At 48.3% G+C, this 25,264-nt stretch overlaps 1 protein-coding gene across 1 annotated transcript in view; it reads left to right on the top strand.

Annotated features, from left to right (window-relative positions):
• Window positions 1-19,532, top strand: part of SPINT2 (serine peptidase inhibitor, Kunitz type 2) — a 28,314-nt gene extending 8,782 nt beyond the window's left edge. Inside the window, exons 2-7 of the mRNA XM_040252886.1 lie at window positions 11,747-11,917; window positions 15,221-15,274; window positions 16,501-16,554; window positions 17,090-17,251; window positions 17,585-17,623; window positions 18,894-19,532. Coding sequence (XP_040108820.1) covers window positions 11,747-11,917; window positions 15,221-15,274; window positions 16,501-16,554; window positions 17,090-17,251; window positions 17,585-17,623; window positions 18,894-19,060 — 647 coding nt within the window. The 3' untranslated portion in view covers window positions 19,061-19,532. The remainder of the gene's footprint in view (window positions 1-11,746; window positions 11,918-15,220; window positions 15,275-16,500; window positions 16,555-17,089; window positions 17,252-17,584; window positions 17,624-18,893) is intronic.
• Window positions 19,533-25,264: the final 5,732 nt, after the last annotated feature.

The following is a 25,264-nucleotide window of genomic DNA, read 5'->3' as shown; positions in this document are numbered from 1 at the left end:
TTTATTACTCAGCAGTGAATTCAGGTTACATTGAGCAAATGCCCTTTCCCAGACAAGCCATTGCAAGATAGCCTCTAGTACATGGTGCATTCCACAGCAGTAAGCAAAAGTCTAGGTCTCACAAGATGCGACTTGCTGCTAACAAACTTGTCAAAAAACATTTTTATATTAACTAGATCTAGAATGGATATTAATCACACAGAGAGGCCTTCAGCCGGGGCTGAGTTATGTTTATAATGTCCTCTGGTTCTTCAGCTAACATTCTTAGCTTTCGCTCTAATCTTGAAGGGATTTTAAAGAGAACACTCTCCTGTCTACTACAGAAAATATTTCTGATACAAGATGTGTGGGTTTTTCCACATCAGGCAATTCTCAGCAGACTCAGAATGGGTGTCTGGCAATTTAACTCAATTCTGAAGCTGCTGGACGTGAGCACAGATCGTGCAAGTTAAGGACTCCGTCTCACAAGACTGCCCCTCTCCCTTCAGATGCCAATCAAAGCCCTAGGTTGTCATCTGTCAGTTTCACCAACTTGAAATGTTCAAGGGTTCCCATAACCCTCTCAGATCCAGTTTGCTAGAATAGTCCACAGAACTCAGAGAAACACGTTTACCAGTTTATTATAAAGGGTACAAATGAATAGCCAGGTGAAGACAGAGGTCTGGAAGGGTCCCCCAGTGTACAAGCTTCTGTCCTTATGGAGTTTGGAGTGAGCCACCCTTCTGGCATGTGGGTGTGTTCACCACCCGTTCAGTTGGGATAGTTTATTGAAGCTTCATCAGGTAGGCATGATTGATTATTAACTCAGACTCCCTGGAGAATAGGGGGTGGGGCTGAAAGTCCCAACCCTTTAATCTAGGCTTGTTTTTTCTGGCACCCAATCTCCATCCTTTTTGGGGGGCAGGGTGCTGTGCCACACAGCTTGTGAGATCTTAGTTCCCCAGTCAGAGATTGAACTCAGGCCCACTGCAGTGAAAGTGTGGAGCCCTCACCACTGGACTGCCAGGGAATTCCCCCAGCCTCTATCCTGAAGTTCCTGAAACTTTCTAGGGCACCCCCAGCCACTAGTCATCTCACTGGCATTCAGTAAGACGATTGTGCCACTCCAGAGATTGCTAGGGTTTTAGTTCTTGTGTCAGAAAACCGAATATTAGAGTAGAACATGATATGGCACTCAAGGAATTCCAAGGGTTTTAGGAGCTCTCTGTCAGGAGCATGGGGTAGGGAGAGACCAAATACATATTTCTAATTATGTCACAGATATGATAGGTCTGTAATCAGAGCTTTGCCTTATCAAGCCTCCCAAGAGTCTGATTTAGAAGCCTCTGAAAAAAAGTTTTTTTTTAATTAGCCCGACCTAAATCAGAATAGAGGGCTTGCTGAATTGAAGAATGCTGCGTTTTTGTGTTTTCCAGCTTTATTGAGAGGTTTACACATTTTTGTTGTTTGTATTATTGTTTCCTTATTATGAATGAGGAAATACATGTACAGGGAGGTTAGGAAAGCTGCCCCCATCCCCACCCCTAACCCCAAACAGTGGGCAAGTAAGAGGCAGCCAGGGGCTCCTACACACACTGGTCCTTCAGCAGGACAGCTTCCTGTGGGCCCTGTCCTCTAATCTGTCCCCTACACTTTGGCCGAATGACTTTTCTTACTGTGTCACTTCCCGATAGCAGAGCTTTTCCTCACTTCCTTTGTGCCCTGTGTGGCTTACAAGCCCTTTGAATTTAGGGTGTGATTGTAGTAGTTTACCTTGTGTGGTTTTCTTTTTTTCCTTCTGTCCAAGCCAGTCTTGTGGCTCTAACTTAATCGTAAACCCCTGGAGGTCAGGGGCTACCTTCCCAGTGGGTGCCTTCTATGTAGGCTGGCTACACCGCTCAGATTACCTTAGAGGGTTCCAACTTATGCCACTGTACTTCCCAGGGTGGCTGTTAAGAACACCCCGTTTCACTCTTTAAAGTATCTTGATCGGAGGATAAATGGTATGATCACCCCATTTACAATGATGAGCTATTAACCAAACACTGTGTGCTAATTTGTGTTAATCTGCTTCAGTCGTGTCCAACTCAGCGACCCTATGGACTGTAGCCCTCCAAGCTCCTCTGTCCATGGGATTCTCCAGGCAGGAATACTGGAGTGGGTTGCCATTTCCTCCTCCAGGGGATCTTCTTAAATCTCCTGCATTGGCAGGTGGGTTCTTTACCACTAGTGCCACCTGGAAGCCCCATAACCAAACACTGGTGTGCCTAGTCACTCTGTCGTGTCTGACTCTTTATGACCTCATGGACTTGTGTAGTCTGCCAGGCTCCTCTCTCCATAGGGATTCTTCAGGCAAGTCTATTAGGGTGGGTTACCACGCCCTCTTCCTGGAGATCTTCCCAACCTAGGGACAGAACCCAAGTCTCCCGCATTGCAGATGTATTCTTTACCATCTGAGCCACCAGGGAAGCCCAAGAATACTGGAGTGGGTAGCCTATCCCTTCTTCAGGGGATTTTCCCAACCCAGGAATTGAACTGAGGTCTCCTGCATTGCAGATGGATTCTTTACCAGCTGAGCTACCAGGGAAGGGTCAGTCAATCAGTTTAGTTGTTCAGTTATGTCCGACTCTTTGTGACCCCATGAATCGCAGCACGCCAGGCCTCCCTGTCCATCACCAACTCCCGGAATTCACTTAAACTCACGTCCATCGAGTCAGTGATGCCATCCAGCCATCTCATCCTCTGTCGTCCCCTTCTCCTCCTGCCCCCAATCCCTTCCAGCATCAGAGTCTTTTCCAGTGAGTCAGCTCTTTGCATGAGGTGGCCAAAGTACTGGAGTTTCAGCTTTAGCATCAGTCCTTCCAATGAACACCCAGGACTGATCTCCTTTAGAATGGACTGGTTGGATCTCCTTGCAGTCCAAGGGACTCTCAAGAGTCTTCTCCAACACCACAATTCAGAAGCATCAGTTCTTCAGCATTCAGCTTTCTTCACGGTCCAACTCTCACATCCATACATGACTACTAGAAAAACCATAGCCTTGACTAGACTGACCTTAGTCGGCATAGTAATGTCTCTGCTTTTCAATATGCTATCTAGGTTGGTCATAACTTTCCTTCCAAGGAGTAAGCGTCTTTTAATTTCATGGCTGCAATCACCATCTGCAGTTAGTTGCTTACTATTCTCAAGATACTGGGGAATTTATTTAATAGGTTCATTTCATTACCATGAAAAATATAACAATTTAAGCAAACAGAAGGGGTGACTGTAATCCACTATCCAGATAAAACTCTGAAAGAAAATAAGTTGTGCATTCACAATACTGCTCAAATTATCCTAAAACATACAGAGGGGAAAAAAAAAAAACAACTGGAAAAGCTTCTGCCTCCTTTAGTCTCTTTTCGCTAAAGGTATATTCACACACATATCTAAATTAAAAGTTTTAAAAAATCATAATATTGCATGTAAACCATTCTTTTGCTTTTGTCTCCCTAGTTCTATAGCAGCATATATGTACTGTGTGTGGGTGTCTCGCAAGTTACTTCACCAGCCTGAACAGGGTGTTCATGAAAATTCAGTGGTGAATTTTCAGCTAATATAGGTTTGTGGGTAGCAAGCCCTTCGTGGGTATGCTAATAGTTGTCCCTGTTGTTTGAAACTCAAATTAATGTATTCTTCCTAGTTTGCTTTTCGGTACTGAGGAGTGAAGTGTATTCTGTCCTCTTTTTTTTTTTTTGGTGTAAAATTCATATTTTCACATGTCTGAGTATTATTGTAGCAAATCATTTCCTGTTGGCCATTATCCTTTGAATTCTATGTGGCTTTCATGAAACGAGTAGAGCTGCTTTCAGTGATGAAAGGGTGTGTTGTCATAAGAAATGTGAGCCCTCGGAGTCTGTGTGGTAGCTCCTGACCACACATAGGATTTGCTGAGTTCTGTGACATGACGGGGGGAGGGGTGGATGTGGAAAATCTGAGCAGGGTGTTTTTATAAACTCTCTAAAGAGCTGATTGGCAAACTCCAGCTCATGGTGACTGCATGCATACAGCCTGCACACTAAGCATGGCTTCTCTCTTTTTTGGGGTGGGGGGGTGGCTGTGCCGGGTCTTCATTGCGGCACTTGGGCTTTCCCTAGTTGAAGAGCACAGGTACTAGGGTCCTCAGACTTCAGTAGTTGCCGCACCACAGGATCAAACCCATAACTACTGGATCAACAGGGATAGTTGAAAACGATCTCAAGAATATTTTACGGCATAAAAACTGTATGAAATCAATTTTTATTGAAATGCCAGTCATGGTCATTTATTTACATATTAGGCTGCTTCCGTGCTGTAATGACAGAGTTGACTAGTTAGACTGTGTGACCCATGAAGCTTGAGATAAAGGCAGTCCTTGGTTTGCATGGACACACATGCATGGTACCTGGTCACTACACATGTGTTATTCAGTTCATACACAGCAAAGCATGTAGTTGTGTTATCTCCTTGCTCCACAGAAAATTCGACAGTTTACAAAAATGATTGATCGATAGAGGAAATTGGGCCAAAATAGACCAAAGTGTAGCAAAGAAGACAAGTGATATCGCTGGATGTGAAATTCAGGTTGAGCATAAATGGAGTGATCAGAGGACGAGCCAGCTGTGGGAGTGGGCACTGCTGCCATTAGAGACCGGTGTGCAGCCAGAGGGGCTCACAGGCATGAAGAGAGTAGTTGGGACAAAAAAGGGTGGTGGTGTGTGTGTGGAAGTCACGCTCGCTGAACCTCGGACAGAATGCCAGGCAACTCTCCGAGCAGTCTCATGGCATTGATAGAGCAAAGGATAAAAGGTTAGAAGCCGACCCAATCTAAGGTGAACTGAAAAGAAACTGGCCTCATATCAGTAACATATATGACTAAAGACCTTTGCAAGTACTCTTCACACTACTCTTGGTGAGTTTGCTTGCTTCTTTGCTTGCTCAGTTGTGTCCGACTCTTTGCAACCCCATAGACTGTCCAGGCCAGAATACTGGAGGGGGTAGCCTTTCCCTTCTCCAGGGGATCTTCCCAACTCAGGGATTGAACCCAGGTCTCCAGCATTGCAGGTGGATTTTTTACCAACTGAGCCACAAGGGCAGCCCTTATTTACAAAGTACTTATTTACAAAGAAAATTAACACTTCAGTTCTCAAGTTTCTAATGTTTTAACTTACAGTGAACTAAATAAATATTCATTTTGTTATTTTTTATCCTATGCATTTGTAACCCACAGGTTTTTTTTTTAATCTTAAAGGTCATGAAACAGTCATAATTTTTTCCATTGTTTTGCCTTATTTCACACTGTTCTGGCTGTATTTACTATCTGGCCTATCTTAAAAAAGTGTATTGACGTTTGCTGTAGAGAAAACAGATCGGGGGAAGAAAAGGACCATTTCATGAGTGGGTCCGAGCTTGTGAGATGATCCAGGGCTTTCTTTTTTTTTGATCCAGGGTTTTTCAGTGTATAACACCCACAGGAGTAAAAAGTGTATCAAGGACTAGAGTCTCAGGAGAGTTGTTTTTGCTTGTTTTGTAAGTAAACTGACTCTGAATGGGTATAAAAAACATGAATTAAAAAAAAATGCTAAGTTCAAGGTGGTTGTTAATTTAGGGGAGAGAGAACAAGTGGGATTGAAGCGAGGGGGTACACAAAGGGTTTCAGCTCTGTCATGTTTTGGTCCTTAAAATGTTAGAATTTCATAGAGCTGAGAAGTCGGTGTACCAGTGTTGTGACATTTTCTGTAGTTTTCAAAATATTTGAAATATATTAAACTTTTCAGTAGGGACAGCTGTAATTGTGCATTTCTGAAGAATGATTGGATACCATCTTCTGAGGCCTGTAAAATTAGGTTGGGTTAATAGTGCCTGGGAGCTTAAAATGTCTGTGATGTCCTTGTTAGAAGGTAGTAGCAGGTCATTCTAGCAGGTAGAGTGAAGTAGAGCACGTCTAAGCCATTGGCTCCTTATTTTGGTTAAAGCTCAAGTGACTTCAGAACCAGAAAAACCTGTTTTCTATGACAAAGACCTGTCTGTTTGGCAATTTTGTAACAGCTAATGTTCAAAATGCCTGCCAGGGTTTTGTAATTTAGATTCCTATTTCAGATAATGTGTGACTTTAACCATTTTTGATGCTTTTCCAAGACAGTGTTACTCTTTCCCATTTTTTCGTATTCTGAAGCAAACTTATCCAAATTTGGCGCCCCTCAGCTTTTCCCCCTGTTTTTTTTTCCTTCTTTTTTTACCCTCTATTTTTCCCTCCGTTTTGAAAACTTAACGGAACGTATTTAATTTTGCACTAACATTGTTGAGCATTAGAACTAGGACTTGAAACACGTTTTTCATGATTGTTTCCCAAAACTATTGAGACCAAAATGTCATCTCTTAACAATAACAGTTATTAAGGAATAACTTCCTGAAAATTGTCCAGCCAAGCCCCCTCAGCCCGGGGCAGTTCTTTGGTATGGAGCTATCAGTGACCCTGTCATTGTGAAAAGTCCTAGCAAAAGGCCTGGCCTCCAGTTGTGATGAAGCCTTGAGGAATGTTTTGGCTTTTAGGCAACTTCAGTTTCCTGTTTTTCCCACTGCCTGTCACTGCAGTGGCTTTTTCTTTCTTTCCATCGAAGGGGTCCTTAAGTTTGTGCCTGAGCTGTCTGATCAGGTCAGTTTGATTTCAGATCCAGCTCTGCTGCTTGCTTAGGTTAACCTGCCCAGAGTGTTCTCATTTGTAAAGGGAAGTGGGTGTTACCGCATGAGTCACAGTTTTTATCATGACTATTAGAAATAGCGCACATAATGTGCCCGGCATCTGGCTTAGTGAAGGCAGTGAAATGGAGTGTCAAGAAATAATCCATGCTCTGCATTTTGATTTTAAGCTGAGTCTACCAGAGATAGTATTCTGACTTTTTGGAAGCTTTTTCTAAGGAAGTTGATAAGTCATGGAAGTCATCTTACATACTAAAGTATTTCTGGCTCTTTGTACAATAGAAGAGAGAATGCATCAGTGTGATTTGGAGTGAGGTGAAGAACATGTGACCTGTGTTTCCTAAAGGAACATTCTCTTCTTTGAAAGAAAACCAACCAAACAAACAAAAAAAAACCTCCTTCTTCATAAGATCATTTCCTGAAGCCTAGAGAGTAAAAATGTGTATCGTAGAAGCTTAAAAGCAATTTAGTTAGGAAAGGCATGCAACAAAGTGGACTCTTCTCCATTCCGTTTGACAAGGAGCCTCCCTCCTCACAGAAGGTACTCTGTCTTGTGTGGTTAAATTTCATCTTGGTCGAACCTAGCTTTGGCCAACTAATCTGCTACTTAGAGCTCTTTTACTCTGTTCAAATTTATTTTAAAAAGAGATTAGCTTCTTTCTGTTTTTATTACAGGAATTTCCAAGTGTACATGAAGTAGTAGAAGCAGGTTTATGAGCTCCCATAGATCATCACTCACCTTCAACAATTGTCAACATTATGTCTTTCCTTCCATATGTACTATGTCTTTAGTGCAGCAGGTGGGTGTGTTAGGCATTCAGTCGTGCCTGACTCTTCGTGACCCCATAGACTGCAGCCCACCAGGTTTGTCTATCCATGGGGTTTTCCAGGCAAGAATACTGGAGTGTGTAGCCATTTCCTTCTCCAGGAGATCTTCCGGACCCAGGGATGAAACCCAGGTCTCCTGCACTGCAGGCAAATTCTCTATCCACTGAGCTTCTCTTAAACAGACATTTCTAAATTCCCTGGGACAAAAATGAAGCCACCCCCATCCCCTCCTACCCGACTCAAGGAACCTGAAAATAAGCCTGCTTCCAAAACTTAAACCATGAGATCAGTGTGTGATCATTGACAGCAGATGTGAGCAGCTGAGACAGAATGGCCTCTCAGTCCCACAAAGTTCATAAGGAAGGAACCATCACATCTACAGAAAGAGCTTTCCAGTCAGGAAGTGGCATCGGTTCATGGCGGCAGTCAGAAAAGTGTTCAGACACAAACCTTGACCACGCTCTCTTGACCGAAGCACATCCTGAGCTGTCTCCTGAGAGCCTCTAGTCCGCCTGGTAGATCCCAGCAGAGTGGATCTTCATAGGAATCCTCCAGAAAACTGCCTTACTCAGATGCCGAGTGACCTGCTTCATGTCAGCTGGCTTTCTGAGGTGGTATGTTGGCACACATCCACCCTGCTGGACAGTTATTTTCTCAGTTTCCTCAGTGTGCTTTGTTACCAAGATCAGCATCCCTGCGCCTCTTCAGCCCTGGGGCACTAGGAGTGCCTGTCTGAGCCTGCAAAGAAAAGGCCAGATTCCAGGCAGTGTTTATTTCACCAGGGTAACTGCTGTCCATCCCTGGATAAGCTTTCTCCCTCCTCCTCTTTATGCACCCTCAGGCTTCTGTACCTGCACAGAACCTCTGGCAGAAGTATCTGGCATCCTTGCTTATGAAAAGCCACCCAGTTCCCACTCTTTATATTGTGGTTGCCCTGCTGTGTTCTCTGCTGTGGCGTCTGACAGTTCCCAGCAACCCTGCCTTGAGCTCCGTTCGGCCCCTCTCAGGTGTTTGTTTCAACTGAGACATAATTCACAGTCCGCACAGTCAACCCATTTAAAGCATACAATTCCTTTTTCAGGTATTTTTGTTTAAAAGACCATACCCGAAGCTGTTGAAAGTTTTGCTTTTGTTTTAGATTTGAAGGGTTTGTTAACAAAAGAAACCTTTATTTGTCACACACAATAAACAATTTCAGTATTTAATAGAGGGTTATTTAACTTAATTTTACTACACAGTCATTAAAAGAAAAGAGAAATAGAAACAATAGGGAAGAGTAACAGTGTGTATGTACATCACCAAATTGGGCCCACCAGCATTCAGACCTCAGCAGCGCTGGGAAGTCGCTTGTTAACAGCAGCCTGGAGATAGTGCATCCGCTTTGTTGATGAGGCTGCAAATTCCAGTTTTGGGGGGCCCCCATTTGTAATCCCAGGCTGCAAACTGATACCCTGGTCAGTTTGCCTGCAAAACTTGTAGCTCTGGTTTTAAGTTTTGCAGTGCTTCTAGTTTCACCTGGTGAGCCGCAGGATTTCCGGACCCCAGGGGGCTGGCTGAGACCCACTCCCTCTCTCGTCTAAAGTGCCTCTTGACTTGCTGGTAGCAGTTGGTGTTTTTGCAAGCAGGCGGGTAGTACAGGCAGGGTCAGAAGTCAATCAGAGGCCTGCTCCCCTGCTTCTGAAGCCTGGACAAGACTGCTTCCATTTTCATTTCCCTAACAGCTGCTTGGGAAGCAAGGACACCAAGCAGTCAGTGGTCTTCAAGGCTCTCAGCTTGGCAGGGCATTGGACAGGCAGCTGCCACACCTCGGCAGCAGTTGGGTGCCTCTGCCCTAATGTTTTCAGTTTGGGGTCATAGGGGATCCTGTCTGGGTCCTCTCCGGCTTGTCATATGGATAGCAGTGCTGCTTCTGGCCTTTGAAAGCCTTTTGGGTTGGGCAGAAACATACACCAGAGAACTCTTCTGCTATGTCTTCCCTGGGCCTTGTTGATGGTGTTTGTTTTGTGACTTTTGGCACATTGTCAAAAATGCCTGTTTGGGGTGCACACCCAGCTGTTTCTGGTTGATGCAGTTATATGGACAAAAGGGGTCTGAGCCTGTTTAAAACAACAACAACAAACAAAACTGATTTGTTATTTACATACCATAAAATCAGTTGTTATAGGCATACAACCCAATGGTACATTTACAGGGTTGTACAACCATCCCCACAATCCAATTTTAGAACATTTCCATTATCCCCATTTGCAGTCATTCTCCACCACCCCAACCCCACCCCCACCCTCCAGCACCAAGCAAACACTAATCTTACTTCCTGTCTCTCTTGGTTTGCCTTTTCTGGACATATGGTATGATTCCATTCATATGAAGTGTCCAGATAAGGTACTTTTTAGCTGATGACTTTGGTGATGGTTGCTTGCACGTTAACAGAAGATTTTGTTTACTTCAGAGTATGCTTTTTCTGCTCTGCTAGTTACCTGTGATTTATTGGAATTCCTTGGGGATGTTTGTTTGTTTTACATAGTACCAGCCTTTTTTGCCCATAGATAGATGTTTTGTGGAATGTTTGGTTTCCTGCCCATTGTTGTGACGCATTTTGGGAGATGCAGCAGAAGCACAGATACTGCTCTCTGCTTTGAAAGGCTTCCCCTCAGTGAGATAAACCTAGCAAGGCTGCGAACAACCAGGGAGGAGTCATTGGCAACATATAACCCAAGTTTTGGGCCCTGGGATGGTTGTATCTGAGATGTTTAGGAAGCACCCTGTGCTGGGCCTTAGGCGGGTTGCAATTCCCTTATGCAAGAAGGCAGAGATGTAGGACTTCCCTGGTGGCTTTGGACTTCCCTGGTGGCTCAGATGGTAAAGCGTATGCCTATAATGTGGGCGACCTGGGTTTGATTCCTGGGTCGGAAATGGAGAAGGCAATGGCACCCCACTCCAGTACTCTTGCCTGGAAAATCCCGTGGATGGAGGAGCATGGTAGGCTACAGGGCATGGGGTTGCGAAGAGTCAGACACGGCTTCAGTTCGCTTCAGAGATGTGGGAGCCCAGGGTGGAGGCAGAAGCGATGTGGGCTCGTGATCCCAGAAGGGGGTGACGTGGGAGTGCAGAGCAGACACTGAACCACACGGTCAGGTGACTTCCCTTTTCAGGTTGCTTTCAACCCTCCCAAGTTCCTCCAGAAGAAATGGTCATTCTAGTAAAGGTGTTGTCTCCAGGACTTGTTTATCTCTCCCTTTTCAAGAGAGAGAGCAGAGGGACTTCCCTGGTGGTCCAGTGGTTAAGACTCTACCTTTCAATGCTGAGGACATGGGTTCAATCCCTGCTCTAGGAGGATCCCATGTGCTGTGGGGCAGCTAAGCCCACGCACCATAACTACTGAGCCCGCGCTCTAGGGCCTGTGAGCCTGACATGACGCCTAAGCGTTGCAACTAGAGAGTAACCCCTGCTTGCCACAACTAGGGAAAACCCACCTGCAGCAACAAAGACCCAGCTCAGCCAGAAATTAATTAATATTTAAAAAGAGAGCGAGCACATCTAACTTTGTTCTGTTTCCCTGGTACCAAAGTGGGGCCAGATTTGGAGGCACCTTGTAACCTCAGACCATCAAGATAGGAGCCATTATAAACGCTGGAAGAAAGGAGCGACCTGAGTTGCCTTTGAAGGGTTGTCGGTGGGGGGAACTAATAATCGGGAGCTTCTTTCTGAGGCTCTAGTGGTAACTCGACTATGAAGTGGCCAGTCTTGGCAGAGAGTAGACAGGAAAAGTTAGGAAAGGTTCTTCTGGGTTGCTAAGAGCACCTTGCTGTGCGTGTCCTTCCTGACCGCACATTGCCAGCTCTAGCCTTTGAGTGCTAAGCTCCCCTTGGCCCGGTGAGACAGACACATATCCAAAAGGATCCTGCTGCAGTCTGGTGTTTTGCCTCTGAAGTCCAGCTCCTGTACTGGGTGGGTGTGTGTTTGATAATGGGGCAGGGGCAGTATCAGCACACAACTGACATGTAGTGCAGTTGGGTAGTCGGTATCTTTGTTGTTAGATGACGCCTTTTTTTCCTATACAAAGAAGGAATCCCTAAGCAGGTCTGATGCGACACTTGAGAAACGGCTCACAGAGGAGCTGCTGGAACTTAAGGCTCTGGAAAGCTGTAAGCCTCTTCCTCCAGGGCTGTGTTCTCTCTTGCCTGAATTGCCCTGCTAAGCATGGTCTCTGGTTGTGTTTTAGATTTTTGCCACCTTCCCAAGAAAGTGGGAAGATGCCGGGCCTCCTTCCCTCGGTGGTGGTACAATGTCACTGACGGGTCCTGCCAGCAGTTTGTGTATGGAGGCTGTGACAGGAATGACAATAATTACATGACCAAGGAGGAGTGTCTTGCAAAGTGTGCTGGTGTCACAGGTAAGAGTGCTGTTGGGGAGGTTTTATCACCTGTTGTTGTTTCCCGGTCATTAAGCTGTGTCTGACTCTTTGAGACCCCATGGACTGCAGCACACCAGGCTCTTCTGTCCTCCACTGTCTCCTGGAGTTGGCTTAAATTCATGTCCACTCAGTTGGTGATGCCATCTAACTGTCTCATCCTCTGCCCCATCTTCTTTTGCCTTCAGTCTTTCCCAACATCAGGATCTTTTCCAGTGAGTCGGCTCTTTGCATCAGGTGGCCGAAGTATTGGAGCGTCAGCATCAGTCTTTCTAATGAATATTGACAGTTGATCTGCTTTAAGATTGACTAGTTTGTTCTCCTTGCTGTTGAAGGGACTCTCACGAGTCTTCTTCAGCACCACAATTCGAAAGCATCAATTCTTTGGCATTCAGCCTTCTTTATGGACCAACTCTCACATCCATATGTGACTATTGGAAAAACCATGGCTTTGACTATATGGACCTTTGTCAACAAAGTGACATCTCTACTTTTAAAATAAACTTATTTATTAATTTGTCTGCATCAGGTGTTAGTTGCGGCATGTGGGATCTAGTTCCCTGACCAGGGATCAAACCCAGACCCCCTGCACTTGGGAGCGCTGAGTCCTAGTCACTAACCACCAGGGAAGTCCCGGAGTTTGCTTTGTAATACGCTGTCTAGGTTTGTCATAGTTTCCCTTCCAAGGAGCAGGCGTCTTTTAACTTCGTGTTATCTAGAGACACCTTATTAATTGGGTCATAGATGTCTTTTGCTCTTTGCTAGTTCTTCCTGGCTGAAACTGGGAGATATTTTTAAAAGCAGAAGAAACTGGCCTGGTATGAAGGTCACGCACACACGGTGGTTTCACAGCAGTACCCTTCCCTCTCTTCTAGAGCCAGGGGAGGGGGGACACGACTGCTTCTCCCCCGCAGCTTCCTTCCTCCCACTAGTGAGTACACATTCCACGCCACGCCAGGTCTGCTCAGACAGGCAGCCCCCTTGTTCCCTGGGCCTTTGGGTTATTTTTACCTTTGGAACAAATGACTTGAGGAGCTCAGCCAGCCAGCCGAGTAATGAATCAAGTTAAAACTAGAACACACTTCTGGAATCCGTCCTTGTCCCAGTCTTAAGTGAGGACTTCTGTGCAGTCATGTTGACCCTGTGAGCCTCCCAGTTTAAATAAAAACCTAAGCCCCACCACAGCATGTGCCAGCTCTGAACGCAGCCTCGGGGGACTCCTTGAGACCTGATGGCAGTGAGATGTTGGCCCTCTGGGGCCTGATCCCTCCCAAGTGTTCCAGAGACCTGAGGATTTGGCCAGCCAAACTGTCTGTTAAAGATTTTCACTGGCTGCTGCTTTCATTGTCATGGGACTTCTTACATCCTTTCCTGACAGCTGGGCATCGCTGGTAGCACCTGGATTGTGATTCTGGGTCAGAAAGTGCTTGTGGCACCCTCAGCGCTCACAGCCCCGCCCCCCGGGAGCCTGTGCCAGGTGTTTGTATCTCCTCCTGCACTGGCTGTACCCTCTGTTGGCTTTGAGCTCTGCATTCAGAAATCACATAAGTGAATTAAAGTTATGTGCATAAAGAGAGGACAGCAGCAGTGGCCTTGGCCGTGGCCTGAGGTTTACAGCAGCGCCCAGGCGCACAAGCCCAGCCGAGACCCAGTGCCTAGAGGAGCGTTTTACTCATCTTTATGTGCCCAGCGAGTGCTCAGTGCTCAGCACGTGTTTGGAGAGCCAAGGGGGCTGGTACTATTTTTGGATTGTGAGTGAGCCCCTCATTTTTTAGGGGGTGACTGGCAGCCTCACCAAATGGTGAGTAAGGAAAATACCATTTATTGTATGTAATTTTCTGTCATAAGCTGTGATCCAGTGTCGGGGAAGGAATTAAGAGGAAATGTTTTTTGCTACCTTTCCTGTCCTTTCCCTATCAAGAGTTCACAGTATGGGACTTCCCTGGTGATCCAGTGGTTAAGATTTCACCTTGCAGTACAGGGGGCATGAGTTCAATCCCTGGTTGGGAAGCTGAGATCCCATATGCCTCCTGGTCCAAAAAACCAAAGCGCATAAAACAGAAGCAATATTGTAACACACTCAATAAAGACTTTGAAAATGGTCTACATTAAAAAAACAAAGTTGACAGTAGCACATGTACATGCCGTTCTGGTTACTCCTTGGTTTCTCAGGGGGAAGTTCAGTTTTAAGAACACAAGCAGTGAACAGCGGGCATAAGATGGAATGTCTCTGCTGAGGGCTGTGGGGTGTAGTGTTTTGCTGGCAGAAGGCAGACAGCTGTCTTCCTAAAGGTCAGAGTCTGGCCCCCGCCTGGAGGTCCCAGAAAACCCATTTGCTGGCACCTGAGCATGGCTGCACGACACAGCTCCTGAGGCGTTCTCTCGTGAGTCTGCAAGGAGAACTGGAACTGCCAGGGTGACGACTGGGCAACAAGTCACTCACGGGCAACAAGTCACTCACGGAGTCCTTGCCAGCAGATTCCCCCCCAGGCAGCCAAGCTCTGTGGGGAGCCGAATGAGAATGAGAAAGACAGTTCATTAACAACTGATTAATTAATTATAATGAGAACCAAAGCCGCTGAAGGGACCAGACTCTCCCATTTAGTCTATGCTTTAGTTTGCGTAGACAAAGCTCAGCCAAATTCCCAAAAGGTTGCTTGATGAGGGGTGGGGCGGAACCAGGAGAGCTTGTTTGTATGCAAGTGTGCAGTGGCATCAGGTTAGACCAGCCCCACGCCTCTGCACTCGGGAGGGCTCCTCCCTCCTGCACCCTGCCAGCCCTCCCTTTTTTGCACTTCCTTAAATGGCTAGCCTCTCCACCCACCCTCTTAGCTTTGTGTGTGTGTGAGAGAGAGAAAATATACACAGCATACAATTGACCATGTTAACAGCTTTAAGTGCATGGGTTGGTGGCAGGAAGTGCATTCCCAGTGCTGAGCACGCCTTTCAGTTTTTAATTCACTTCGTGAGTTAATACAGTTCAACAGGTTATTTGGCCCTGGAAGCCATTCTGTCTTTTTATAATGTCACTTCACACGTCTTTGCTCTGATTTCCAGCTGGTTGATCTTAACGTTTAACCCACAAGGACAGTCTTGGTTCCTTATTTTCCAAGTTCTGGCAGGTTTGTGGTCCAGCGTGCACACTGAAGGGCCCACATAAAGGAGAAATGGGAGTCTGTGAGAGGCCCACAGGACCAGGCCTGCTCAGGGATGCAGTCTGTTTTGTTTGACCAGCGATCTTAGAGGTGCCCTTTCTCACTGTGCTGTTTGTTTGTCCCCTTGCAGAGAACACCATTGATGAGCGGACCAGGGATAAAGCAGATTCCTCTGTCCCAAGTGGTAGGTTTTTAAAAAGACTCGAGATGGAATGAGGGCCATCCAGATGGGTAATGTGAAAAGACATTCGTCATTTGGGAGTTGTACCAAGGCTTCCTCCTCCTGGTTCTGTTGACGCAGAATTGGCAAGCTGGGGCTGCCAGCTTCTGGCTCCTTGCCGCCTCCTCACGCTGGGGAGTTCGCATTGTCCTGCAGACAGGAGGGCTGAGGGACTCCACAGTGCTCCCTCCTGGGGGCAGGGGTGTGGCTACCGCTGCATGTGGCTCAGGCCTCAAGTCTTCACTACCGGATCCCCACTCCTTGCCGCTCCTCCTTTGCTCTCTGTCATCCTTGCGGTCCATCTCCCTCCCTGTGCCGAGTCGTCTGTCCTCTGCCACCCCGCCTCCCTTCCCACTGCAGTCGTTGATCTCTTTGTGTTAGCTTGCTTTGTAGTGCTGAGAACAGCTGCCCCTTTCTTTCTTTATGCTTAAAGGACTCTGCCTCAGGAGCCTGGGGTGGGTGGTCCAGATGCACCAGCAAGGCCAGTCCCCAGGCAGTGGGTTCTGCCGGGAGAGTCCTGCTGTGGAGGGAGGGAGTCCACCCTCACCCCCTTTGAGGATGGCCCCAGTCAGCCAGTGGCCACACACTGGTTGCAGTCTTGATTCTGGTCCCTTGACTCTGGCCTCAGCGCCCACGTGCGAGTAAGCATTTATTAGTTTAGCAGTCAACCAGTTGGCAGAATGCTGAGAGTTAAGGTTAGAGGCACTTTACAGTTTAGATAGGCTAGGATTCCTGTGACTGTCCTGGCCACCGCTTTGCCTGGGTTCATTGTTTATTCCCGAACTGGCCTCTGCCAGGTCATCCAGAGCCATGGGGCACTGGGTTCATAACTCTGGTGTCTGTCCTGTTTCAGAGGAAAATTTCCCCAAGAGAATAAGTGACCTCCTATACCTCTGGTCTTTCTGGTCAACCCAGAAATTGTGGCTGGGATTGGTTTCCATAGTGACCCCTGACCTGCCAAGCAGGCCTCCCCATCCAGCCATGGTGCTGGAGGCGCTGTACAGCGCATTAGGACTGAGAGGTGATGGAGCCAAGCTGCCCACGCAGAGGGGACTCCACTCCCTTCCTTCCAGGTGCCAGAGTGTCCACGCTCCCTCAGTGGGCCCCTTTCGACTCAGCCCCAGCTAGGTCACGTGTCCTGTGACCATTCCGGCCTCCCTGACATGGAGACATGGATGTTTGTGTTTCAGTTCCCAGAAGGCAGGATTCTGATGACCTCTCCGGTGATATTTTCAGCTATGAAGGTACAACTTTTTAAAAAGCACGTTTTCTTACTTAGTTGGGAATTGAGACACACTTGAGGGTTTCTATGAAGGATATGGTAGAGCGGGGCTTCCCGACTTTGCCCGGGTATTAGGACTCGTGAGGATGCCCTGGGGCACAGGAAGCAGGATGGGCCCACAGCATGCCCTTGGAGAAGTTTGCCCTGCCTGCCAGCAGCTGCGCTGTGGGGCGGGTAACTAGCTCTGCCCCCGAGTCCTGAGATTGAAATGAGCAGCCTGGTTCAGACCTCTCAGAGCTCACACAGATTGAGTGCCTACAGCAGTGACTGACATAGGGTAACCTCCATAACCGTAGTCTGGTTATGCTACTGTGTAAAGAGAGAGGCATCTGAAAATATGGGCCAGACTGGCCATGTCTGCAATTAACCAATTTCTTTTAGCAGAGAGAGGTTTTCCCCGTGGGCCAGCAGCCATATGACTGCTTAGGAGCATTCCAGCTCCAGTCACCTCTCCTGGGCCCTGCTAATTTGTGCCCCTCGGGCTGTCTCGCTCCCAGAACACTGCATTGCCAAGGCCGTCACTGGGCCTTGCCGCGCAGCCTTCCCACGCTGGTACTTTAATGCCGAGGAGAACACTTGTGATAACTTCATCTACGGAGGATGCCGGGGCAATAAAAACAACTATCGCTCCAAGGAGGAGTGCATGCAGCAATGCTTTGGTGAGTCTGCCTAGGGTCTCAATCCAAGACACAGCCACGGGGAGGGGGGACCCTCCCGAGAGGACCCAGTCCCTTTCCTTGTCCTCTGGACTCTTACCCTCACCTTCTTCTGACTCCCTAGTGGGGAGGGGGTGGCTTTGGCCCCAGCTGTTGGGCAGATATGTCCTATGTCCCTACTGGGGTGGCATGCCTCAGACCCTCTGAAGAACTGGAAGAAGTCGCTTAGCTAGAGCTCCCCTCGAAGGCCCAGGACCAAGGGGAAGCCTCTCGTGGCTGCCGCTCTGAGTGAACGAGGGCTGGGAGCTGACCTCAAGGTTGTGTGTTTTTTTCCAGGCAAGCAGTTGTATCCTGCCCTGCCCCTTGGCAGTAAAGGTAAATGGCCTCTTGCTCCCCTCCACCTGCCTGCCTTGACTGAACTCAGCTCTGTCTTTGTGCCCTCATGTTGTCTTGGACACGTCATCCTTCACTGTCCACATCTTTTTGTTAAAAAGCCACGTTTCTGCACGAGAATGGCTGGGCAGCTTGGAACACGCTGTAGATGGGTGTCCCATGGTGCGGCTTACAATAAACAGGGGTTAGAAATGTGGTCGTCTCTTCCCCGCAGCCCCGAGGGCGACCGGGGGACACCTCCTCCTGCTTAGGCATGTGGGCTCCCCTGCCGCACTCAGGCCTGAGATTGAGTGCAGGTTTGGGGAGCTTTGCCGCCCTGGCGTGTTCATCGCTGGCCCTGGGTGGCAACGAGGAGTGCGGAGCCCTCGCAGTGGGTGGGCCCTGGCCCCCAGCAGCGCTGTTGTCCCCACCCAGGCTGGTCTGGTGAGGAGGCTGGGCCTTCTCTCGCTTTTGTCTCTGATTCTGAGCCCTAATCACGCACAAAAGACCTGCCACGCTGGTTTGGCCTCTTTCCACCTGTTTCCTGTTCAGGAGCCCAGGCCTGGCCTGTGTGTCTGCCCCCCTTTAGAAAAAGGAATGAAGCTGGAACCTGGTTGGCCAGGCATCAGGGTCTGGAGGGTGGGAGATGGGGAGGGAATTGACCTTGTCTGGTTCTGCGGCTACGCGGGGAGAGGGAGCTGGGCAACTGCCACCGGACCGCATTCCTTACGGGGAGCCTCGCCTGAAGAAAAAGCGTCTTAACTGACCAGTGGGGCTGCAGTGGGGCAACCACTGTCAGATTTGCCTGGGCAATTAGGAGTGTGAGGGTCCCCTCCTGGCCCTCGGTGCCCATCCCTCGTTCCACAGGCCACCACCCCAGCAACCTGCAGGGCCACATCTTTCTCTGGGCTGGTTGGGGGAGGGGCATGTTTACACACCCATGCCAGAGATGGGTGCTTTTCCTGTGCAGGTTGCCCCAGAGAGGTGGTAAGGAGATAGAGTTGAAGTGAGGATTTTTTTGTTGTTCAAAAAGAAGAAACACAAATAGCCACTCTGTGTGCACCTTGCATAGCACCTCCAATTTTTAGAAACCTATTTCTCAAGATTGTAGGGACTCTCTTGAGGACTCGACTTCCGGTCAGGCTTCCTGGGTTGGGGCGGGGGGACATGTGGCCCAAGGGCTGTTGGTCCTCCTCCTGAGCTCCCTCGGACACCGGTTGTGGCCTCCTGGCCCCCCTCCCCCCAAGTTCTGAGGCCTCTCTCTCATCCACAGTGGTGGTCCTGGTGGGGCTGTTCGTGATGGTCCTGATCCTCTTGCTGGGAGCCTCCGTGGTCTGCCTGATCAGGGTGGCGCGGAGGAACCAGGAGCGCACCCTCCGCACCGTCTGGAGCTCTGGGGATGACAAGGAGCAGCTGGTGAAGAACTCTTACGTCCTGTGAACCCCCGTTGCCAAGGGGCTGCCCCCCCACCCCCTGCTGATGAGAATCTGGGAAGGGAGGGGGGACAAGTGTTGACGCGTGTGTGCTTTTTCAAATAGAGCGATTGATTTGTACTTGCACGATCATTAGGGCTTTTGGTCTGTTTGTTCTTCCAGAAGGTGAGAGGGTTGCTCCCTGGCCGTCCAGATGGGTTTGCTTTAGAAGTCCTCTCAGTGAAGCTCTGTGCACAGTGCAGGTGGTCTGGCCTCCATCCGAGTCAGTTCCTCTTCGATTTCTTTCTTTGCTCCAGGTGTAGTTTTCTTTGCTTATGTTGAATCTTGTTGCCTCCTTTCCCATCACAAAAGTGATGTTTTCAGAGGTTTTTTTTTTTTTTTTTAAGTAAACAGAAACATGGGGTTTTTTTTATTAGGATTCTGAAAGGAAGAAAGTAAAATGTACAAGTTTAATAAAAAGGGGCCTTCCCATTTAAAAAAGTATTCAGCATGTGCTTTCTTTATGGGACTGTTAATATAGACTCTACCAAAGTATCCACAGGACATATGTCCCCGTCGAGGAACAGACTGTAACAAAACAACATCTTTCAGATCTTTTTGAATGAAATACATCTTACATTACAACTGAGTGCTCATAAAGTTTCGCCAAACAACACTTAGCTTTACACCTGTGGTAAGCTCTGATGTTTTCTCTTTTTTTAGCTCTGATATTTTCTTACTCCATTTCACTTTTTAAAAATTCTGGTCATACCATGCTGATTTTTTTTTTTTAATGACTCATTTTGGCATCCATGATCTTCATCTTTGCTGCATGTCTGCAATCATCCCCAGGCCTCCCTCCCTGCATAGAAATGGGGACAGGGCACCACCAGGCTGAACTCTGCCTCCAGGCTTAGTCCCAATTCTGCTGCCTGCTTGAGGGTACTCCCTTCCTCTCAAAGCTCTCAAAGCTGCCTTTCTCCTCACCCTTCTCCTAAACACATAGTCCTAAACAAGGGGCAGCATCTGGGCAACCCATGGGGTCAGGCAGGTAGACTGGGGCCTCCACCTGCCTCAGTGACTCAGGAGGCTGGTCTCCAGCCTGGGAGTAGGTAGAGGTGCTGGGCCTGGCTGGGGGCCCATGCTACCCGACACAACAGTTCCAGGTCTTGCTGTGGCCTCTCCTTGGAACAGTAAGCCCTCCTTTCCTTGACCCTTCCTAGAAATCCCTTCAGGCCAAAGGCCACCCTCTATACATACTATACAGGTAGACCTTTTATTGTACTCTGAAGACATGGTGGCCTTGTTAGATAATGGGGTTCGCATTTAAGTACATTTAAATTAATGTATATACATTGTTTATTTTAGACCTAGTGCAGTTGTACACTTAATAGACTATAGTGTAAACAAAACTGTTAAATGCACTGGGGAAGTCAAAAATTTCATGCGACTGGCTTTATTGTGATAGTCTGGAACCAAACACACAGTGTCTTGGAAGGATGCCTGCACACTGAGGGAAAGACTTGTGTCTGTTAGGGCTTAGAAATCTGTTGCAGAAGCAATTGGGTAAATACTTCATCCACTCCCAGCCTTTCTGGTCCATGGTAGATGTTGCTCCTGGATTCTGGTATTCTCCCTGCCAAACCTTCCAGGCAACCTGGCACTCCAGGCCCTCACTGCAGTTGACTCAAAGAGTTTGTGAGCAGGGGAAACCTACTTGTCGCGTCCCAGGCAAATTAGGACCCCTCAGTGCCTCCAGAAGAGCCTGTGGTCCAGGGAAAGAGGGCCGAGGCATTGGGAAGAGACCTTCCACCCACTGCCCTCAAGCAGGCAGGTCACTTAACTCCTTTGAACCTCCGGTTTCCTCACCTGTTAGATGCACCCATGGAAAGTGGTGGCCACCTCTGCCCACCTACCTGTCTCCTCATTGCTCCTGACTTGGTGTTTCTCCCCTACACGCCCCTTACCACCCCACGGGCAACCCTCAGGTCCACTCGTGTCCTGTCAACTTCAGGAGCCTCAGACCCATTGACGCCTCTGGCCTAGCAGAAGGCCTTTCTCCACCTACTTGAACAAGAGTTGCCTCTCCTTCATATCTTAGTCATATGAAGGAAAAAAAGTAGCGTGTTGGATTTTAAAAGAAACTATTGGGAATCACTCTTAAATCTACTGCAGTAGGAGGAGATCATGAAGTGAATTCTCCTGACACCATCAAGGCCAGTCGAGCTTCTGCAGGTTTTTCCTATGCTGTGCCTTTATGTGTTTCTTATACAGACATTATCTCTGTGACTCACTTCTGCCCAGATTTGTCCTGTCCTGTCTCGTGGTTTGGGAGGCCCTGTGGCCCCACTTGCTCCTGGCAGGGGGCCGTTGAGCCCTCTTGGTCTGCCAGGGTTGTCTCCCTTCTGTACTTTTCCATGTTACGGTACCACTGTTCCAGTCTGGTTGGCCACCTCCTGCCACACCACTGTGGCCCCTGAAACTAAACTGCCATGTTTTCCACTTTATAGACTATTTACAGGCTGACATTGGTCCTCTTTTTGTTGCAAAAACTGCCTAACAGTAGGCGAGTAGCTAAGGTGCTCAACAGACATTTCATGGCCTTTGTTATCAGACAGACTGCTGGTATCATTCAGAGGTGGAATGGATTTCTAAAAAAATCAACAAAGATCTCTCCTCTACTTCTTCTTGGTCCATACACTTAAGTAAGGCAGTTTGGTCACTGAATGTGGTTGTCATCAGAAAGGGTTTTTTCTCTCAACCATTTCCTGGGTAAAAATCAGGTTAAAAGGGTTGGGAGTTATGTAGACTATTTTGAAAAATTTGGAATTCTACCCTCATCAGCCCTGTGTATGATGCATCTTCCCCTGAAGAGCAAGCCCATGTGCAACCTCCAGGTGGCAGCTGATCAAAGGGAGCCTCAGGAATTAATGCTGGTTTAGCCCCCAAGATTCCTTCTTGGACAACTAGTCCCAAGTCATGGGGACAATGGCCGCTTGGTCGCTGAGTGCCCTGCCTGCCATGTCTCCCTACAGGGGCCCAAGTGGTCTCTGTAAATTTGTAAAAATGTTTGTTCCATTCACATCTGACCTTTCTAAACAAAGGTCTGGGTGTGAGTAGAAGATGACAGAAAAGATAAAGCTGTACCCAGTGGGATGGGAGTCACGCTGATTCTTTGTCTTTGAAGGGAGTATAACACCCTAGCACCTGGTGTGCATGCTAAGTTGCTTCAATCATGTCTGATTCTTTTCGACCCCATGGACTGCAGCTAGCCAGGCTCCTCTGTCCATGGGATTCTCCAGGCAAGAATACTGGAGTGGGTTGCCATTTCCTTCTCCAGGGGATCTTCCCGACCCAGGGATCAAACCTGAGTCTCTTGCATTGGCAGGTGTATTCTTTACCATCTGAGCCACCTGGGAACCCCTACTGAGGGAACATCTTAAGATCCCAGGAAGTGGGGGTAGGGAGCGGGAGGGGTGCCATCAGCACTCTCTCCTCTAGACCCTGCACCTCTGCCTGCCAACCCACCACCTGGTCCACCTGAGCCCTGCAGCCGGCAGTGTGGCCCATAGACCCGGCCAGTCCTGAAACATTCTATGCCTGATCCGGTCACCGCCTGAATGTGAGTCCCACCCGTAGACCTTTACAAACATGGACCTGCTCAGCCCTGTTCTAATCTGGCTGATAACAAAAGTACACACTTCTGACGCCCAAGCGGCCCTGGGCTATGCCATTTATGACAGTTGAGGCTTCAGCTTCTCACGGCACTGCCCACATGACTTAACCAAACCAGTGGTGAACTGGAGTGCTCTGTGCCCAGCCCTGTGCGTGTTTGCCTGTGGGAAAGAATGAGTCACAATGCCTCTCCGTGGGGCATGAGGGCCGCTCAGGGGCTGTGTGATTATTGGCAGTGACACCGAAGATCAGCAGGTCAGTCTGAACTCCCTCGTGTGGTTCCTAATGGACGAGAGACTAACCTTTGATTATGATCTTGCTGGCTGTGTCCTGCTCAGGCACAGCTGGATGAGGCTGGGACGCTGGATGGCAGGTTGGCCACATAACAGGAGTCACTGCTGCTTGGGGTCCTGCTGACAGTAACTAAGTACCTTATGAGACAAACAGAATTTAGCCCCAGCCTCAGCCCAGTTGGGCTTCCCTGGTGGCTCAGCCGGCAAAGAATCTGCTTGCAATGCAGGAGACTTGGGTTCGATCCCTGGGTTGGGAAAATCCCCTGGAAAAGGGAACCACTACCCACTCCAGTATTCTGGCCTGGAGGATTCGCAAGGACAGACGACCCTGGCAGGCTACAGTCCATGGGGTTGCAAAGAGTTGGACATGACTGAGCAACTTTCACTTTCAGTCTGGTTAATCAGAACAGCTGACAGATGGCATATTCCCGTGAAAATTCACTAGAAGCCAAGTGAGATGCATTGTTTGGACAGACGATCCTCCATGGAGATCTGCTTCTACAAATCTTGATGAGCGTGTCAAGAACAGACAACCCTGACAGCTGCTTACCTGGGCCGTTCTCAGTTGGATTTGTGGTGAGAGCACCTTGAGGGATGAGGTGAGGCAGTGGCTCCCTCGAGGACAAAGAGCAGGCTTGCCTACTGCCTGCTGTACAGTGGCCCTCTCTTGTAATGCCAGTCACCACATGTGCAGACTCCATCTGGACCGGTGCTTTGCCCCCTGGGGCAAGGGAGGGCAATACACAGGTTGATGCTTATGCTGCTGCTATAATAAAGCCTTCTGTCTCTGACCCAAGAGTCGAAAGGCTTCTGCCAGCATTTTGGAAACAGTTAAAAGGCTAATTTATTGTCGCTTAGTCATGTCCAACTCTTTTGCGACCCCAAGGACTGTAGCCCACCAGGCTCCTCTGCCCATGGGATTCTCCAGGCCAGGATACTGGAGTGGGTTGCCATTTCCATGTCCAGGATATCTTCCTGACCCAGGGATCAAACCCAAGTCTCCTGCATTGGCAGACAGATTATTTACCACTGAGCCACCTGGGAAAGTCCACAAGGCTAATTTATCAATAACTTGTAAATAGAATAAAGTCAAACCCCAGACACAACAGTCAGCTGGGTGTAGACCAAGCTTGGGTTTCTCCAGCTGGGCCGTCAGCCCCTTGGAACCTCCCAGAGGATGATCTGTTGCAATTTGCTGATTACCAGTATTCTAGAACATCCAGGGCAGCGTTTCTGTCTTGTGGGAAAAACTGAGACCCTGCATACTGTGTGCGTAAGGTCATCCATCTCCCGGGATGTGGTTAGGTTCAAAGAAAACACTCCAGGATGGGGATTATGATGTTTATAGGACCGGGGCGCTCTGGTCGTGTAAGCTTCACAAAGGAGACAAAACCAGGCTTCCAGCAGTTGCTCTTCCAGTTAGGCATGTCCATCCACAGACCTATAGAAGCACAAGACCCCCAGGGAGGACTATCCCAGCAATCTCCTCAGTCCTGTACTGCTAAAGTTGGCATCCAGAAATCTCTTCCTTAACTGCAGTGACTACGTAAAAACCTGAGGGTTCAAGTGACCCTTTGAAGCATGTTTGCTGGTGAAATGTTGGCGAAAGGGTGAGCTGATCTAGCTGTGAATGACATGGAGATCGCAGGCCAGCTGGGAACTTGTCCTACAAAGGAGAAGGCATTGCTAATACTCTTAGGACCAAATCATTTTAGGTGAAAACAATGAGGAAACAAGCAGGGGAGAGCAGTACCGTAGGATGCCAGGAGCAGGCAGGGCCTGGGGAGGACAGGCATAAGCTACCATCTCTGCTTCTGTTAGCCATGGAAGATGAGAAGTGAATGACAGGGAACTCTCCCTCTAAAGAGCAGATGGACATGGCCTTGTCTCACAAGCCCACACCTGTGTTTTTCATCCAAGCCTATACATACACCTTCCCAGCTTAAATCTCATCTCCCATTTGTAATCCCTCCAGAGTAGACAATTAAGGGTCTCTCACTGCCACCGACAGGAATATTGATAGATGGGCTCCTTATCCCATTTCTCTTTCTTCCTTTCAGTAATAAAAGTCCCCAGATTTTAGCGGGGACGTGGCTGCCCAGCTCGGAACTCTCATTTCCCTCTCTTGCAGTTGAATGTGACCAGGTGAATAAATTCAGACTGAAGGGGTGTGTGATGCCTCCAGGTCTTCGGGTCTTTAAAAGGAAGTGGTGAGACTTCCCTGGCAGTCCAGTGGTTAAGACTCTGTGCTTCCACCGCAGGGG

The sequence above is a fragment of the Oryx dammah genome, unplaced genomic scaffold (genome assembly GCF_014754425.2).
Source record: "Oryx dammah isolate SB20612 unplaced genomic scaffold, SCBI_Odam_1.1 HiC_scaffold_13, whole genome shotgun sequence".
Classification (NCBI taxonomy): Eukaryota; Metazoa; Chordata; class Mammalia; order Artiodactyla; family Bovidae; genus Oryx; species Oryx dammah.
This window is presented reverse-complemented; position numbering and strand designations above follow the sequence as displayed.